The sequence below is a fragment of the Dryobates pubescens genome, chromosome 1 (assembly GCF_014839835.1).
Source record: "Dryobates pubescens isolate bDryPub1 chromosome 1, bDryPub1.pri, whole genome shotgun sequence".
Taxonomy (NCBI): domain Eukaryota; kingdom Metazoa; phylum Chordata; class Aves; order Piciformes; family Picidae; genus Dryobates; species Dryobates pubescens.
Window position 1 is genome coordinate 34,972,098 of NC_071612.1, and position 17,726 is coordinate 34,989,823.

Sequence of the window (17,726 nt, forward strand, 5' to 3'; positions counted from 1 at the left end):
TTTCACTTCTCAACAATTTTGTCTTTTTCATTTCCTAGCTGTAGTTGTTTAGCATAAGGGCAGGCTCCTTTTGCTTTGTAGGTGGTCAAAAACAGGCTCTGTCAGATCGCTTGTGGAAAGCTTTACCCCTCTTCACCTTCAGTGAAGCTTTGAAGAAGTTAGTCATAAACTTTGGGGTTTTTCCTGATTCAGGATTCCAAACAAGTTCTACATATGATGTGGAGCAGTTTACTTTCAAAGTGTTGTGAGGAGTTGGAAGTAAATGATCCTTGAGGTCACAGAATCACAGAATGTTGGGGGCTGGAACGGACCTCAAGAGATCATCTAGTCCAACCCCTCTGCCAGAGCACGATAAGCTATACCAGATCACACAGGAACTCATCCAGGCAGGTCTTGAGTATCTCCAGAGAGGGAGACTCCACAAACCCCCTAGGCAGCCTGTTCCAGTGTTCTGTCACCCTCGCAGTGAAATAATTCTTCCTCCTGTTTCCATGGAACTTCCTATGCCTCAGCTTCCACCACTGCCCCTTGTGCTGGCATTTGGCATCACCCAGCAGAGCCTGGCTCCAGCCTCTTGGCACCTACCCTTTACATATTCACAAACATGACTGAGGTCACCTCTTCTCCAAGCTGAAGAGCCCCAGCTCCCTCAGTTTCTCCTTGTAAGGAAGATGTTCCACTCCCTTAATCACTTTTATGGCTCTATGCTGGACTCTCTTAAGCAGTTCCCTGAGGTCCTTCTTGAACTGAGGGGCCCAGAACAGGACACAATATTCCAGATGTGTCCTCACCTGGGCAGAGTAGAGAGGGAGGAGAACCTCCCTTCCCACCCTGACAATTCTGTGATTCTAAGATAACACTAAATGAGAGGTCTATGCTCTGTGTGTTCCTCTTCCATGGTCAATGATACATACAGGTTCCCATGAAAGAAAAATACAAAAAGCCACCAGATTTCTCTAGATATTAATAGAATGGAATGGAATGGAATGGAATGGAATGGAATGGAATGGAATGGAATGGAATGGAATGGAATGGAATAGAATAGAATAGAATAGAATAGAATAGAATAGAATAGAATAGAATAGACCAGGTTGGAAGAGACCTTTGAGATCATCAAGTCTAACCCATAATCCAACACCATCTAATCACCTCAACCATGGCACCAAGCACCCTATCAAGTCTCCTAAACACCTCCAGTGGGTGACTCCATCACCACCCTGGGCAGCACGTTCCAATGGCCAATCTCTCTTCCTAAAATCCTCCCCTGGCACAACTTGAGACTGTGTCCTCTTGTTCTGGTGCTGGTTTCAGCTATGCAGCTAAGCTACTTCAGCTTAGATTGTATTACAGCCTTTATAAATCCCCCTCCTGATAGTCTCTCCCCAGTTACCTTCTGCATCCTCAGATCAAACCTATCAGTGTGGATCTGCATCTCCTGATAGCCTCTCCCCAGCTATCTTCTGCACCCTCAGATCAAAGCTCTCAGTGTGGATCTGTGCAGCATGTACCACACACAAAGGGCTCTGTGTCAGTGATTGCTCCCATCAGTGCAGCATGACAGGCAATTTTGTAAAAAGCCTCTTTCTCGCTCCTCAAGGGTTTCATCCGTTCCTTCAGGCAGCAGAACAAGACACAGGCTCATGCTTTACTTACCCCGAGATAATGGCCATCAATAAACACAACAGGGAGGGAGGGAACTTCACAGACCCTTCTGCATCTTTCATCCAGTTCCTTTCCATAATCACTGTTGAGAGCGATGTTTTTTTCTTCGAACTTGACTCTGTGGTTTTGAAAGATCTTTCGAACCAGTTCACATCGTTCAAAAGTGTTTCTCACCACGCGGAGGCTGGTGGTGTAAATTACTATGCGGCCAAACTCTGGCACTGTTGAGACCTGTGAGGGGGGACAAAACCAAAATAGTTCCCATTACATTAAGTAAGGTGTTAGTAGATACAGAAGCAGATACAGACACAGAATTAACCAGGTTGGAAAAGACCTCAGAGATTATCGAGTCCAACCTGTCACCACAGACCTCATGACTAAACCATGGCACCAAGTGCCACATCCAATCCCCTCTTGAACACCTCTAGGGATGGTGACTCCACCACCTCCCTGGGCAGCACATTCCAATGGCTAACAACTCTCTCTGTGAAGAACTTTCTCCTCACCTCCAGCCTAAACCTCCCCTGGTGCATCTTGAGACTGTGTCCTCTTTTCTGGTGCTGGTTGCCTGAGAGAAAAGACAAAACTCCCACCTGGTTACAACCTGCCTTCAGGTAGTTGTAGACAGCAATAAGGTCTCCCCTGAGCCTCCTCTTCTCCAGGCTAAGAAACCCCCAGCTTCTTCAGCCTCTCCTCAGAGGGCTGTGCTCCAAATCCCTCACCAGCTTCGTTGCCCTTGGCCATTGGAATGTGTCACCCAGGGAAGTGGTCGAGTCAGCATCCCTGGAGGTGTTCAAACAAGGATTGGATGTGGGACTTGAAGCCATGGTTTAGTTGTCAGGAGGTGTTAGGTATTAGGTAATAGGTTGGACTTGATGATCTCTGAGGTCTTTTCCAACCTGGCTGATTCCATGGAAAGAGAGAGAGAAGAGCAGAGAGTAGGTTGGTAGTACTTAGCCACAACAAAGAACGCAGCTGAGGTTAACAACAGCCAAGCAAGAGCTACCAGCTAGTATCTGCTAGAGCAAAGAAGTCCAAAAGAGGAAGAGTTAGTTTATACAACTAACTTTATATTAGTTGTCACACCAAAGGGATTATGTAGACCTTACAATTATTTTTGTTTAGCATCCAGTGGTGATTTATTTACATTCTGCCACTTTACACTCAAGCTGTGGAAAATTTCCTATGCAGCATCCTGAAACTGCCTAGGAAGAAGCTCACAAGGTTCAATGTGTGGTAAAAGGGCTCTCCAGGAAAACACTTTCATTTCACAGGTCGCCTAGAGATCACTGAAGTGTGATTTCAAACATATGTGATGCAACTGTGTTCCACCTCCCATTCTAGGAAGAAAGCTTGCTGGGATAGGTCAGTATTTATTTCTCCTTGAATGGATGTCATAAATTCAATTTTAAGAGCAACTGTTATAAAAAGTGGGCTCCTTTTCTCCCACCTGTTTTCTAGCTTGAAAAATCTGTCATGTTGCTACTGCATCATTGACTCTTTTCCAGCATATTGTTCACACACTCCTCTGTGAGCAAGTGAAAGGATCAGCTTGCTGACGACACCAACCTGTGCTGTGCAGCAGACATGCTGGAGGGAAGGGATGCCGTCCAGAGGGACCTTGACAGGCTGGACAGGTGAGCCCATAAAAACCTCATGAGGTTCAACAAGAACAAGTGCAAGGTTCTGCATCTGGCTCAGGGCAATCCCAAGAAAAAATATAGGCTGGGCAGGGACTGGCTTGAGAGCAGTCCTGAAGAAAAGGACCTGGGCGTGTTGGTGGATGAGAAGGTCAACAGGAGCCAGCAGTGGGCACTTGCAGCCCAGAAAGCAAATCACATCCTGGGCAGCATCAAGAGAAGCATAGCCAGCAGGTTGAGGGATGTGATTCTCCCCCTCTACTCCACTCTTGTGAGACCTCACCTGGACTACTGTAACCATTTCTGGAGCCCCTAATACAGGAAGGATCTGGAGGTGATGGAAGTGTCCAGAGAAGAGCCACGAGGATGAGCAGAGGGCTGGAGCTGCTCTCCTATGAGGACAGACTGAGGGAGTTGGGGTTGTCCAGTCTGGAGATGAGAAGGCTCTGAAGAGACCTAATTGTGGCCTTCCAGTATCTGAAGGGGGCTACAAGAAAGCTGTGGAGGGACTTTTGAGGGTGTCAGGGAGTGATAGGACTAGAGAGAATGGAACAAAACTAGAAATGGGTAGATTCAGATTGGATGTTAGGAAGAAGTCCTTCCCCCTGAGGGTGGTGAGACACTGCCACAGGTTGCCCAGGGAGGTGGTGGAAGCCTCATCCTTGGAGGTTTTGAAGGCCAGGCTGGATGTGGCTGTGAGCAACCTGATGTAGTGTGAGGTGTCCCTGCCTCTGGCAGGGGGCTTGGAACTGGATGATCCTTAAGGTCCCTTCCAACCCTAACCATTCTATGATTCTATGGTTATCTTGTACTTTATTTAAAAGACTGTGCATGATCACTGTCAAGTGTTTTAGTAACTACACATGGGCTGCTGGAAGGCTAAGGGGAGATCTTATTGCTCTCCATAACTACTTAAAAGGAGGTTGTAGTGAGGCAGGTGTTGGCCTCTTCCCCTAAGTAACTGGCAATAGGGCAAGAGGAAAGGGCTTCAGGCTTTGCCAGGGGAGGTTTACACTGGATATTGGGGAAAAATTCTTTACTAACAGAGTGGTCAGGCATTGGAACAGGCTGCCCAGAGAGGAGTGGTCACCATCCCTGGACGTGTTCAAGAAGCTGTAGATGTGGCACTTCTGAGTATGGTTTAGTGGTGATGTTATCTGGGTTATGGCTGGACTCGATCTTAAAGGTCTCTCTCAACCTTAATGATTCTATGATTCTAAGAGTTCATCCTTTTCAGAGGTAACCAAAAGGAGTCCTTAAAATGCTCCTTGAAAAGATAACATCATATATTCATCATTCCCTCCTCCATGGAGAGAAAATACATTCTGAAGTGCAAAGCCATTGAACAGGCTGGAAATTCTTGTTCCTTCACAGCTCTAATCTCTAATGCTGTTTGTTCCCAGACACCAGTGGCTGGCAGCACAGATACAGACAGTCATTATCTAGCAAAGCATCAGGACTGTGGTGTCCCTGCAGCATACAAATAAGCAGCTGAAGAGGCGGAAAAATGGAAAGTTGTAAAATGATCTGGAAAGCTATCAAGTGGAAGGTGTGCCTGCAGAGTCCCTTTCATGGCTGCTCCTTTATTTTTCCCCTAATGTGCCAGGGAGGCAATACCCATGTTTGCCCTGCAAAGCATTAACAAGGGCATTGACTATACAATTATTTAGGGGCATTTTAGTGAGCATGTTGTTTTCTCACAGAACTTGTCCTTGCAGGGGTTTATCACACTGAGAAAAATCTTTCCTGTCACCTTCCTGCAACTACAAAGTGGCAATTAAATAAAAGAATCAAGGCAGAGAGGTTTCCAGGGCTTTTCTTAATGAGAATCTAGGCCAATTCTTATTTTGCTACCCAATTCTGGCAGCAAATTCAGGTAGCTACAGCCTGTAGTATTTAGTGACTAGAATATACCCTTGAAGTAAATCAGCAGAGTTGTATTTGAACATTGTGGGTTTCTTTCCTAGATTAGAACTGTAGCTGAAAGAGAGAGAGAGAGAGAAGGGAAAGAAAGAAAGAAAGAAAGAAAGAAAGAAAGAAAGAAAGAAAGAAAGAAAGAAAGAAAGAAAGAAAGAAAGAAAGAAAGAAAGAAAGAAAGGAGGAAAGAAAGGAGGAAAGAAAGGAGGAAAGAAAGGAGGAAAGAAAGGAGGAAAGAAAGGAGGAAAGAAAGGAGGAAAGAAAGGAGGAAAGAAAGGAGGAAAGAAAGGAGGAAAGAAAGAAAGAAAGAAAGAAAGAAAGAAAGAAAGAAAGAAAGAAAGAAAGAAAGAAAGAAAGAAAGAAAGAAAGAAAGAAAGAGAAAGAAAGAGAGAAAGGGAGAGAGGAAGAGAGAAAGAGAGGAAGAGACAGAGAGAGGAAGAAAGAAAGAGAGAGAGAAAGAGAGAGAGAAAGAGAGAAAGTGAGAAAGGGAAAACATCATAATAAATGACAAGCAATAAGACCTAATTAATAGAAAGACACTTTAGAAACATGAAGTTTTACAATTTTGTTTAACACTCTCCAAATTTGAATCAGCTCATATAACTCACACATGAAATTTTAGCTGAAGGCAAGCAGAGGCTAATTCTTTGATTAATGGGCATGACAAAACTTTGCTCTGGCTGTGGAAATTGGACAGATGGGGAAAAAAAGAAGAAACAAAAAACATTTGGAACACTTTACACTGAACGCTGTCTCATGCTTCCTGTAAGTAGGATTCTCGCTGAAACCTGAAGCTTATGGAAATCATTTGGCCTCAGGTGGCAGCTTTTGTGTCAGATCCAGGAAACCCCATGCACATGGGCCAAGAGTGTGCTTCAGAGAAAGTGTGTGTGGAGAAAGACTGCCAAGGAAGGGATTTAGGGTTTCAGAGGGAAATAAATGCTACCAGCTCCCCAAGGGTCCAAAGGCAATAGTTCCACTCTTGTGCACAACTGGGTGAAACTTATCCCTCTCCCGTCCCACTGGCATCGATCTGATGTGGCTGCAACAAATGCAATCATTAACTGCACAATTCTTCTGCAAGCAGCATGAGAGAGAGAATAGGATAGGATAGGATAGGATAGGATAGGATAGGATAGGATAGGATAGGATAGGATAGGATAGGATAGGATAGGATGGGATGGGATGGGATGGGATGGGATGGGATGGGATGGGATGGGATAGAATAGAATAGAATAGAATAGAATAGAATAGAATAGAATAGAATAGAATAGAATAGAATAGAATAGAATAGAATAGAATAAACCAGGTTGGAAAAGACCTTTGAGATAGAGTCCAACCTATCACCCAACACCATCTACTCAACTAAACCATGGCACCAAGCACCCCATCCAGTCTCTTCCTAAACACCTCCAGTGATGATGACTACACCATTTCCCTGGGCAGCACATTCCAATGGCCAGTCTCTCTTTATGGGAAGAATTTCTTCCAAACATCCAGCCTAAACTTCCCCTGGCACAGCTTGAGACTGTGTCCTCTTGTTGTGGTGCTGGTTGCCTGGGAGAAGAGACCAACCCCCACTTGGCTGAGCAAGTCTTCTGCAAACAGCATGAGAGATATTACCCTGTGAGGCTAAGCATCAAGAGAGACCACTGAACAGAGGAAGAAATTGCTGATGAAGAAAAGAGATGCAGTAAAGCACGGAAGTGATAAACAATAAAAAGGGATGTGAGAGACTGGGGAAAAATAAAGGATGGAAAGAAAGAAATAGAAGAAAAAAGAGAGATAATAAATAAATCAGAACCTGAAATACCAAGATTCCACCAAAGAAAGAGTAGTACCAATTAAATGCAGGAATAAACCCATGAAAACTATGACCTAATAAATAAATAAATAAATAAATAAATAAATAAAAGACAGTGAAACAAAACAAAGTAACTGATAAAGGAGAGCAAAAGTCATTGAAATATGACATCCTGGGCTTTTATTTTAAATACAGTGTAAATATCCAGCAACAAATACATTACAGAATGTGTCACTCTCCAAGTTGTTTCAATAATTTGGGATGTTAAAGAAAAAAACCCAAACAAAACCAACATTGGTGTATTACTGGAGCTGTAGAAATAGGAAATACTTTGGCAGTATGTTAGAGAATATTCTTTTTATATATATATATATGTATAACAGCTACCCTGACAATAGCAACAGACTTCTCAGCAGCCCTGAAAACACAGTGTAACAGTCAGGCGTTTCCATGGTGCTGCTGAAAGCCAAATAAATTATGTATAGCATAAAACTCCCAGGCATGTATCCGGGTACAGACCTTCCCCACTGTATCTTAGATTGGATTCCTGATCCAGCTGCAACTGGAGTAGCAGTAAAAAGGGTTCCTGCTTCATAGAATCATAGAATTAATCAGGTCGAAAAAGACCTCAGAGATCATCAAGTCCAACCTATTACCTAACACCTAACATCTCATGACAACTAAACCATGGCTCCAAGTGCCACATCCAATCCTTTTTTTGCACACCTCCAGGGACGGTGACTCCACCACCTCCCTGGGCAGCACATTCCAATGGCCAATCTCTGTGAAGAATTTCTTCCTAACATCCAGCCTAAACCTCCCCTGGCACAGCTTGAGACTGTGTCCTCTTGTTCTGGTGCTGGTTGCCTGGGAGAACAGATCAACCTCCACCTGGCTACAACCTCCCTTCAGGTAGTTGTAGAGAGCAAGAAGCTCTCCTCTGAGCCTCCCCTTCTCCAGGCTAAGCAACCCCAGCTCCCTCAGCCTCTCCTCATAGGGCTTGGGCTCATCAGCTTTCTTGTGCTTCTCTGCAGATTTCCATTCATATCTGGATATACTTCTTTTTCAGTGATGGTGTCATCCAAAAACTTACACAAGATTCATTTAAAGTAGAAAGTAACAAATGCAAAAAGCCTCAACCCACCAAGCCCACTCTGCATTTTGCATTTTGTATGCTATTCTAGCAAGAGCAGAATATTATTCTGCAATATTAATGGGCTGATCCAGTACTTTGGCCAAAGCTGAAATGTTAATGCCGACCTATATCACACCTGAGATTTTTCAAGGCTTTTCCTGTGCTCAGATATAACATTCAACCAATGTTATTCATGCGGTAGTGAATTGCTTCTGTGATCTGAATCAATGGCTGATATGTCCTTCCCTGTCTCAGAATATCATCTTTCAACATCTCAGAGTGTTCTCCTGAAATATGCTCCCTTGGCTCTGCAATTAGATACTATCAGCCTGGCAGAGGTATCTGCTGTCCACCAAGTCAGCTGAGGTAGAAATCTAGAGCACGTTACAGACATAACAAACCCTGTGCCAAAAATGCTTCAGTGAGGAAATGCAGCATTCATGAGCTAAAGAAAATGTCAAGTAGGAGAAAATCATAGAATCATAGAATTGTTAGGGTTGGAAGGGACCTCAAGGATCATCCAGTTCCAACCCCCCTGCCATGGGCAGGGACACCTCACACTACAGCAGGTTGCTCACAGCCACATCCAGCCTGGCCTTCAAAACCTCCAGGGATGAGGCTTCCACCACCTCCCGGGGCAACCTGTGCTATTGTCTCACCACCCTCATGAGGAAGAACTTCTTCCTAACAACCAATCTGAATCTACCCATTTCTAGTTTTGCTCCATTCCCCCCAGTCCTATCACTCGCTGACAACCTCAAAAGTCCCTCCCCAGCTTTCTTGTAGCCCCCTTCAGATACTGGAAGGCCACAATTAGGTCTCTTCAGAGCCTTCTCATCTCCAGACCAAACAGCACAAACTCCCTCAGTCTGTCTTCATCCTCATGGCCCTTCTCTGGACACATTCCAGCACCTCCAGATCCTTCCTGTAATAGAGGCTCCAAAACTGGACACAGTACTCCAGGTGGGGTCTCACAAGAGTGGAGTAGAGGGGGAGAATCACATCCCTCAACCTGCTGGCTCTGCTTCTCTTGATGCAGCCCTGGATGTGATTGGCTTTCTGGGCTGCAAGTGCTCACTGCTGGCTCCTGTTGAGCTTCTCATCCACCAGCACCCCCAGGTCCTTTTCTTCAGGGCTGCTCTCAAGCCAGTCCCAGCCCAGCCTATATTTTTCCTTGAGATTGCCCTGACCCAGATGCAGGACCTTGCACTTGGACTTGTTGAACTTCATGAGGGGTGTGTGCATATATATGTGTGTGTGTGTGTATATATACACACACACATACACACACATATATACATATAGGGAAGGGCTGGTGGGAGATGTGATTCTGGGAGGCTGCCTAGGGTGCAGTGACCACAGGATAGTGAAGTTTTCAATATGCAGGGAGATAAGGAGGAGCTCCAACAGAACCTTCACCTTGGACTTCCGGAGGGCAAACTTCAGCCTCTTTAAGAAACTTATTTGTAAAGTTCCCTGGGTACCAACCCTCATGAACCGAGGGGTCCAGGAGGGTTGGACCTACTTCAAACAGGAGCTCTTGAAGGCACAGGAACTGGCGGTCCCCATGTGCCGAAAGATGAGCCGGCGGGGAAGGCGACCAGCCTGGATGAGCAAGCAGCTCCTGAAGGATTTAAGGGGAAAAAAGAGGCTGTATCACCTTTGGAAGGAGGGGAAGGCTTCTCGAGGTATGTTCAAGGAAGTGGTTAGATTATGTAGGAATAAAATTAGAGAGGCAAAGGCCCAGTTGGAACTGCAGCTGGCCAACTCTGTCAAAGACAATAAAAAAGATTTTTACAAATGTATCAACACTAAAAAGAAGGGCAAGAAGAACCTCCACTCCTTACTGGACCTGGAGGGGAACACAGTGACTGAAGATGAGGAAAAGGCTGAGGTCCTGAACGCCTTCTTTGCCTCGATGTTTAACAGCAAGGTAGGAGTCCAGGATGAGTGGCCTCCTGAGCTGGGCAATGGGGTCGGGGAGCAGTGTAATGCCCTGGAAATCCATGAGGAATTAGTCCGGGACCTGCTGAGCCACTTGGACACCCATAAGTCCGTGGGACCGGATGGGATCCATCCTAGGGTGCTAAGAGAGCTGGCAGATGAGCTGGCCAAGCCACTCTCCATCATTTTCCTCCAGTCCTGGCTCACTGGAGAGTTCCCAGGTGACTGGAAACTGGCCAATGTGGTCCCCATCCACAAGAAGGGTCAGATGGAGGAACCTGGAAACTACAGACCAGTCAGCCTGACCTCCGTGCCAGGGAAAGTGATGGAACAGATTATCCTGGCGGCAATAACTGCGCACCTGAAGGAGGGCCAAGGGCTCAGGTCCAGCCAACATGGATTTAGGAAGGGCAGGTCCTGCCTCTCCAACCTGATCTCCTTCTATGATCAGGTGACCCGTCTGGTGGATGTGGGGAGGCCTGTGGATGTAGTCTACCTGGACTTCAGCAAGGCCTTTGACACCGTCCCCCACAGTAAACTGCTGCCTAAGCTGTCAGCTCGTGGCTTGGACAGCAACACTCTGTGCTGGGTTAGGAACTGGCTGGAGGGCCGAGCCCAGAGAGTGGTGGTGAATGGTGCCACATCCAGCTGGCAGCCAGTCACCAGTGGCATCCCCCAGGGATCAGTGCTGGGCCCCATCCTCTTTGACATCTTCATTGATGATCTGGATGAGGGAGTTGAGTAAGTCATCAGCAAGTTTGCAGATGACACCAAGTTGGGAGCAGATGTTGGTCACTTAGAGGGTAGAAAGGCTCTGCAGAGGGACCTCGACCAACTGGACAGATGGGCAGAGTCCAATGGGATGGCATTTAACAAGTCCAAGTGCTGGGTGCTGCCCTTTGGCCATGGCAACCCCTGTGTGAGTCCTGTGTCCAGTTCTGGGCCCCTCAGTTTAAGAAGGACATCAAGACCCCTGAACGTGTCCAGAGAAGAGCAACAAGGCTGGGGAGAGGCCTTGAGCACAAGCCCTGTGAGGAGAGGCTGAGGGAGCTGGGATTGTTTAGCCTGGAGAAGAGAAGGCTCAGGGGTGACCTCATTGCCCTCTATAACTACCTGAAAGGTGGTTGTAGCCGGGAAGGTGTTGGTCTCTTCTCCCAGGCAACCAGCACCAGAACAAGGGGACACAGTCTCAAGCTGCGCCAGGGGAGGTTTAGACTCAAGGTGAGGAGAAAGTTCTTCACCAAGAGAGTCATTCGTCATTGGAATGTGCTGCCCAGGGAGGTGGTGGAGTCACCGTCCCTGGAGGTGTTCAAGAGGGGATTGGATGTGGCACTTGGTGTCATGGTCTAGTCATGAGGTCTGTGGTGACAGGTTGGACTCGATGATCCTCGAGGTCTCTTCCAACCTTAGTTATACTGTGATACTCTGATATAAGTGAACAAATATTGTTGTGTATGCTTACACATCTAGAAGCTTCAAATTAAGCTGCTCACTTCATAATTGACATTACATAGCCTCCAGCTTGAATCAGCATCAGTAACTGATGCTGAATTATGGTCTAACACTTATTTTCTAACTACAATCTGGCTGGGCTGGCAAAGTTATGTTGGAGGGGAGAGAAATTTCAACCCACCACAAGTTGGGTTTGGTTTGGTTTAGTTTTTTTAATCTTCCCTTATGGATAGAAGGCACAAACATGTAGTTTAACTTCATTGGTGTTAAAAGAAAAAATAGCTATTTAAAATAGAATAGACCAGACCAGACCAGGTTGGAAAATACCTTTGAGATCATCAAGTCCAACCTATCACCCAACACCATCTAGGCAAGTAAACCATGGCACTAAGTGCCTTATTCAGTCTCTTCTTGAACACCTCCAGTGATGGTGACTCAACCATGGGCAGCCCATTCCAATGGCCACTCAGGAACAAAAGGAAAGGAAAGAAAAGAACTATGACTTTCTTGTCTTGCAAGGGAGTGGGGGAAGAAAAATATCCATTTAAGCATTGCATTTCTGCAAGATTGAAGAGCTCTAACTAGCTTTTGAGTTTTAAAGGGCTTTCAAAACAGGTACTAAATCCTAAAGCTTTCTGAAATATTGAAGTCAAAAAAAAGCTAGCATCAAAATCTATCCATTTTTTGGTCTGCATGACACTTCATCAGACAATAAATGGTTTTGCAAAGTGGATGGTGTTTAATGAAAACCACACCTTTCATCACTGCACAGTTTTGAAGGAAATGTGCAATGGTTGTTGAATGAGATGGCTTGAGGAGGGGAGGTCTGTCTTCTAGTGAAACCTACACTATCTGCCATCACAACAGCTCAGAAAAGTGCTAATGGAGCTGCAAACCAGTCCCCTCTGTCTGTCATTGTTGGTTGCCTGGTTCAAATGGAAGATTTAATGGCATTTTTTCAGTAGGAATTGATTCACTGGCCAGGAGACCTCTTCCAACAAACAGATCTCGTTGATCAAAGTGAAGTATTTTTCTCTGCCAGGTAAGATCTATTTACACATACAGGAGCAACTTCAAGTGGTCCCCAGATGCAGCATGCACCCTAAGTAAAAAACTCACATTTGTTTTTGCCCCTATACTCAGCACTGGTTAGGCCACACCTTGAGTCCTGTGTCCAGTTCTGGGCTACTCAGTTTAGGAAAGATGTTGAGTTGCTGGAACGTGTCCAGAGAAGGGCAACAAAGCTGAGGAGGGGTCTGGAGCACAGCCCTATGAGGAGAGGCTGAGGGAGCTGGGGTTGCTTAGCCTGGAGAAGAGGAGGCTCAGGGGAGACCTTATTGCTGTTTACAACTACCTGAGGGGAGGCTGTAGACAGGTGGGGGTTGGTCTCTTCTCCCAGGCAACCAGCACCAGAACAAGAGGACACAGTCTCAAGCGGTGCCAGGGGAGGTTTAGGCTGGATGTTAGGAAGAAGTTCTTCATAGAAAGAGAGATTGGCCATTGGAATGTGCTGCCCAGGGAGGTGGTGGAGTCACCATCCCTGAAGGTGTTTTGGAAGAGACTGGATGAGGCACTTGGTGCCATGGTTGGTGTTGGATGATAGGTTGGACTCAATCTCAAAGGTCTTTTCCAACCTGGTTAATTCAATTCAATTCAATTCAATTCAATTCTATGCTATTCTATTCTATTCTATTCTGTTCTGTTCTGTTCTACTCTCCTTCACTGTTTGCAGTTCCACCCCTCTATGGGCTCTCACATAGCAAAACAGTGCATACTGAAATTTGGGAACTCTCTCTAGTGTACACTAAGGCTGTAGTCCTGCCTTCATTGACTTCAAGGACCTGTAGCTACATCAATATTTGGGAAAGCCCAGAACTTGAGCTACATTAAATTCAGAAAACTGCATTTTAGTAAAGCTGAATAGAATAAAGACTAATTTTCTGCAACATTTTAAGTCATGTACTCAGGTCAAAGTGTGTACTGACTTCTTAAATCCATCAGTTTGTTTCTTATCCTGTTGTGATAATTGCATGGACTAGGACTGCAGGTTTTGGAGTCTGTGACCCCTGGGGGAAGTGGGATGATATCCCCAGTTATTATCCTCATAACAAGCTGGGAAGGGCTATCAACACCAATCTGCAAGTGAAGGCATCAAGAGCTGTGCTGCTAGACAAGGTAGCCAAAGGGTTTAGGACATTCGGAAATACAGACACTAATTGTGCTGCCCCCAAGAAAGTGGTCAGGTCACTGCTTTTCTCAGTTTTTAGATAGCACAAATACTTGTGTGCCTTTTGTCTGCCAGTATTTTGACACTCACCTCCCCCACAAACAGCAGCCCTAGGAATACACCCATTTGCAAAAGCTGTGTAGGAGCCCAGGCTCCTCTGCCTCATTAAGCATCCCAAAACAGGGCATGAAGCAGCTGATTTTTTTTTCCCATCTCAGTTTCATAGGGCTAGATAACTCTGAGGAGCTGGTATTAGCGATGATCTTAAAGCTCTTTTCCAATCAAAATGCTTCTGAGATGCCATAAACAGCTTTGTGATCCAGCAAGAACCTGAATTCTATGATCTTCAGACTCCTAGCCACCCTTGTCTCTCTTATAAACACACTGGCCACACAGTGCTGATTGTAACATAGCACAATGTTAGCATCCTCTGAATTGTTCATCAGCCAGAGCATAAAATAGATCCAGGGTGTCATTACACCTAAGACACTGGCACAGTATCTTTATAGATCTGTCTGTAATTAATTTGTACTTTCAGGCTGTTTCTCCATTTTGGAGATGTCTCATGAAACCAACAAAAGTATTAATAATGGTGCCTGTCACATTGGTGCTGCTCCCTTTATCCTAAAAAGCACCAGAAGAATAGAATAGAATAGAATAGAATAGAATAGAATAGAATAGAATAGAATAGAATAGAATAGAATAGAATAGAATAGAATAGACCAGGTTGGAAAAGATCTTTGAGATCATCAAGTCCAACCTATCACCCAACACCATCTAATCAACTAAACCATGGCACCAAGTGCCTCATCCAGTCTCTTCTTAAACACCTCCAGTGATGGTGACTCCACCACCTTCCTGGGCAGTACATTCCAATGGCCAGTCTCTCTTTCTGTGAAGAACTTCTTCCTGACATCCAGCCTAAACCTCCCCTGGCACAGCTTGGGACTGTGTTCTCTCTTTCTGTCACAGGTTTCCTGGGAGAAGAGACCAACCCCCACCTGGCTACAACCTCCCTTCAGGTACTTGTAGAGGGCAAGAAGGTCTTCCCTGAGCCTCCTCCTCTCCAGGCTAAGCAACCCCAGCTCCCTCAGCCTCTCCTCACAGGGCTGTGATCCAAAACCCTCCCCAGCTTTGTTGCCCTTCTAAATGATGTCTGATGAAAACAACAGAAGTAATAATAATAGTGCCTGTAACATTTATGCTGCTCCCTTCATCCTAAAAAATCACCAGAAGGACCCAAAACAAAGACAAGAAGAGCTTTCCATGCTCTGGCACCACATCCATGTGTGTTGCTACCCTTTCAGCTCCTCAAATAGCACAATATAACGTCATATCTTTTTTTTCCCCCTGCCACTGCAGGCTTTCCCACGTATCTTCTGGCACAGGCTGCTATTCAGGGGATATCAAAGTGTTTTCATTTCAAAGCAAAATGAAAAAAAAACCAAAATACTTACAATGCCACAGCAAAAGAGTACAGAACATGACCCTATCTCTCTCGCTCGCTTCTTCGTAATGCTTTGGCTCTCAGCGGGTTCAGAAGGTACAAAGACTACAGGTGAGCTCACCTCCCAATGTCCTGATAAGCAGCACACTCCCATACAACCAGCCTGCAGCCTGCTCTCAGGTGACCCAAGCTCAGATAAGAGAACAGGTTATCTCCCTAGGGTTCATGGTTTCTGCCAGACCCTGATCCCTCAGCTTCTGCAGACTTTAAAGTCACACTGCCTGCTGGAAGTGTGGCACTGCCTCGGGCTCCACAAAGAGGCTCTGTAAGTCAACCAGAGCAAAACCTATTACGGTGTTTGAATCAGTCAAAAGGAGATCAATATCTGTCCATGCCTAATTGGATTTTGTTTATCAAGCATTGGAAGGTCTATCAGTAATTTCTCATTTAGTTTATTTATGCCATTCTGCATGAGATAGGAATAAATTAAGCCTTTGAAAAGCAAAAGATAGTCCTGTGAGTAGTTTTAACCTAGTCTGCCTTTGTCTCAGGAAGGAATAATACTGTGATTAATGCTTGTTTTTCACTCTTGCTTGCTCAGGCCTCAGATCCCTCTCTTCATATTTACCAAATTCTCTGAGGAATTCTTCCAAAAGGAAAAGAGAAAGAGTCTCTGGGAAGACACTAGGAAATGTTTCACAGGTTAGTAAGGATGAGTGCCCAGAGGATGGAGACAGGCTCTGCTCTGTGATGCACAATGACAGCACAGGGGGCAGTGGTGGCAGTGAGGCAGGGAAAGTTCCATGGAACCATGTGGGAAATTTTTTTCACTGTGAGGGTGATGGAACACTGGAACAGGCTGCCCAGGGGGGTTGTGGAGTCTCCCTCTCTGGAGATATTCAAAATTCACATGGATGTGTTCCTGTGTGATCTGCTGTAGGTTATCCTGCTCTGGCAGGGGGATTGGACTCGATGATCCTTCAAGGTCCCTCACAGCCCCTGACAGTCTGTGATTCTTTGTTGTGCAAGAACACTACCCACAGACACTGGAAGAGAAGCAGCTGCTGAAAATAGGGTTGTCGTCAGCCGTTTACATGAGGCACTAGAAGCTGTTTGGAAAAGCAGTGTCCAACAATCCCCCTTCATATTGTGCAGTTCTCTCAACAGAAGAGACCAGAAGACAGACAAGTTGTATCTGGACTGTCCTGTGACATCCATAAACCCACCTGTGGTAGTCTGGCCTATGGGGCATAGGTTAAGACAGGTCATAGGTGAGATTTATATTGAGTGTTTCAATTTTCTGCAGCTTACAGTCTTCATCAAATTAGTAGATCTCACTTCCACTCTGCGCCCCCCCACCCCCCCTTTCCATATGAAATATAGCGAGTTGTGGTTGTTGAGTCTGGAGAAGGCTCTGAGGAGACCTAATTGTGGCCTTCCAGTATCTGAAGGGGGCTACAAGAAAGCTGGGGAGGGAATTTTTAGGGTGTCAGGGAGTGATAGGACTAGGGGGAATGGAACAAAACTAGAAATGGGTAGATTCAGATTGGATGTTAGGAAGAAGTTCTTCCCCATGAGGGTGGTGAGACACTGGAACAGGTTGCCCAGGGAGGTGGTGGAAGCCTCATCCCTGGAGGTTTTTAAGGCCAGGCTGGATGTGGCTGTGAGCAACCTGATGTAGTGTGAGGTGTCCCTGGCCATGGCAGGGGGGTTTGGAACTGGATGATCCTTGAGGTGCCTGACAATTCTGTGATTCTGTGAATTGATAGGGTATTTTTGATCTCTGAAGTATCTCATGGTGCATATTCAGTACAGGAACATATTTCATAGCTGACAAAATGTCAGCATTTCAAGGATCAAACCACATCTCAGCGAAGTGTTGTCTCTCATAGTCCTTTTGTGCTCCACAAAAGTTTAGGCTGGATGTTAGGAAAAGTTTAGGTTTGGGCTGGATGTTAGGAAGAAGTTCTTCTCAGAAAGAGAGATTGGCCATTGATGATCTCTGAGGTCTTTTCCAACCTGGTTAATTCTGTATTCTGTAGTCTGTCAGGTGAGCAAAGTTGCCTCAAACCACATGGGAAGTGCACTTGTTTTTTTCTGATGCTGTTCTTCATCTTCACTGAGAGCTTGGTTGTTTCTCAGCCTTCAGTGGCAGGGCCATGGCACAATCCAGTCATATTCTTACACCTGTTAGTTCGATATCTGCAGTGTCAGCTCTGAAATTAACTGATTGGGAAAGGGGAGTGTAAAGAAAGTTAAAAATTGCTGCTCACCAAACAGCCTCTTCATCTATCACCTTCCTCCTCCCTCATTAATTCATTTCAGGGTAACAAGTGGCTTCAAACTAGAGAAGGGCAGATTTAGATTAGATATCAGGAAGAAGTTCTTCACTATGAGGGTGGTGGAACACTGGAGCAGGTTGTCCAGGTAGTGCTTGAAGTCCCATCCCTGGAGATGTTCAAGGTGAGGCTCAGTGAAGCTCTGGGCAACCTGATCTA

General features: G+C 45.5%; 1 protein-coding gene across 1 annotated transcript in view; it reads right to left on the reverse strand.

Annotated features, from left to right (window-relative positions):
* GRXCR1 (glutaredoxin and cysteine rich domain containing 1) overlaps positions 1-17,726 on the reverse strand; it is a 61,400-nt gene that overhangs the window by 14,426 nt on the left and 29,248 nt on the right. Inside the window, exon 2 of the mRNA XM_009910736.2 lies at positions 1,654-1,893. Coding sequence (XP_009909038.2) covers positions 1,654-1,893 — 240 coding nt within the window. The remainder of the gene's footprint in view (positions 1-1,653; positions 1,894-17,726) is intronic.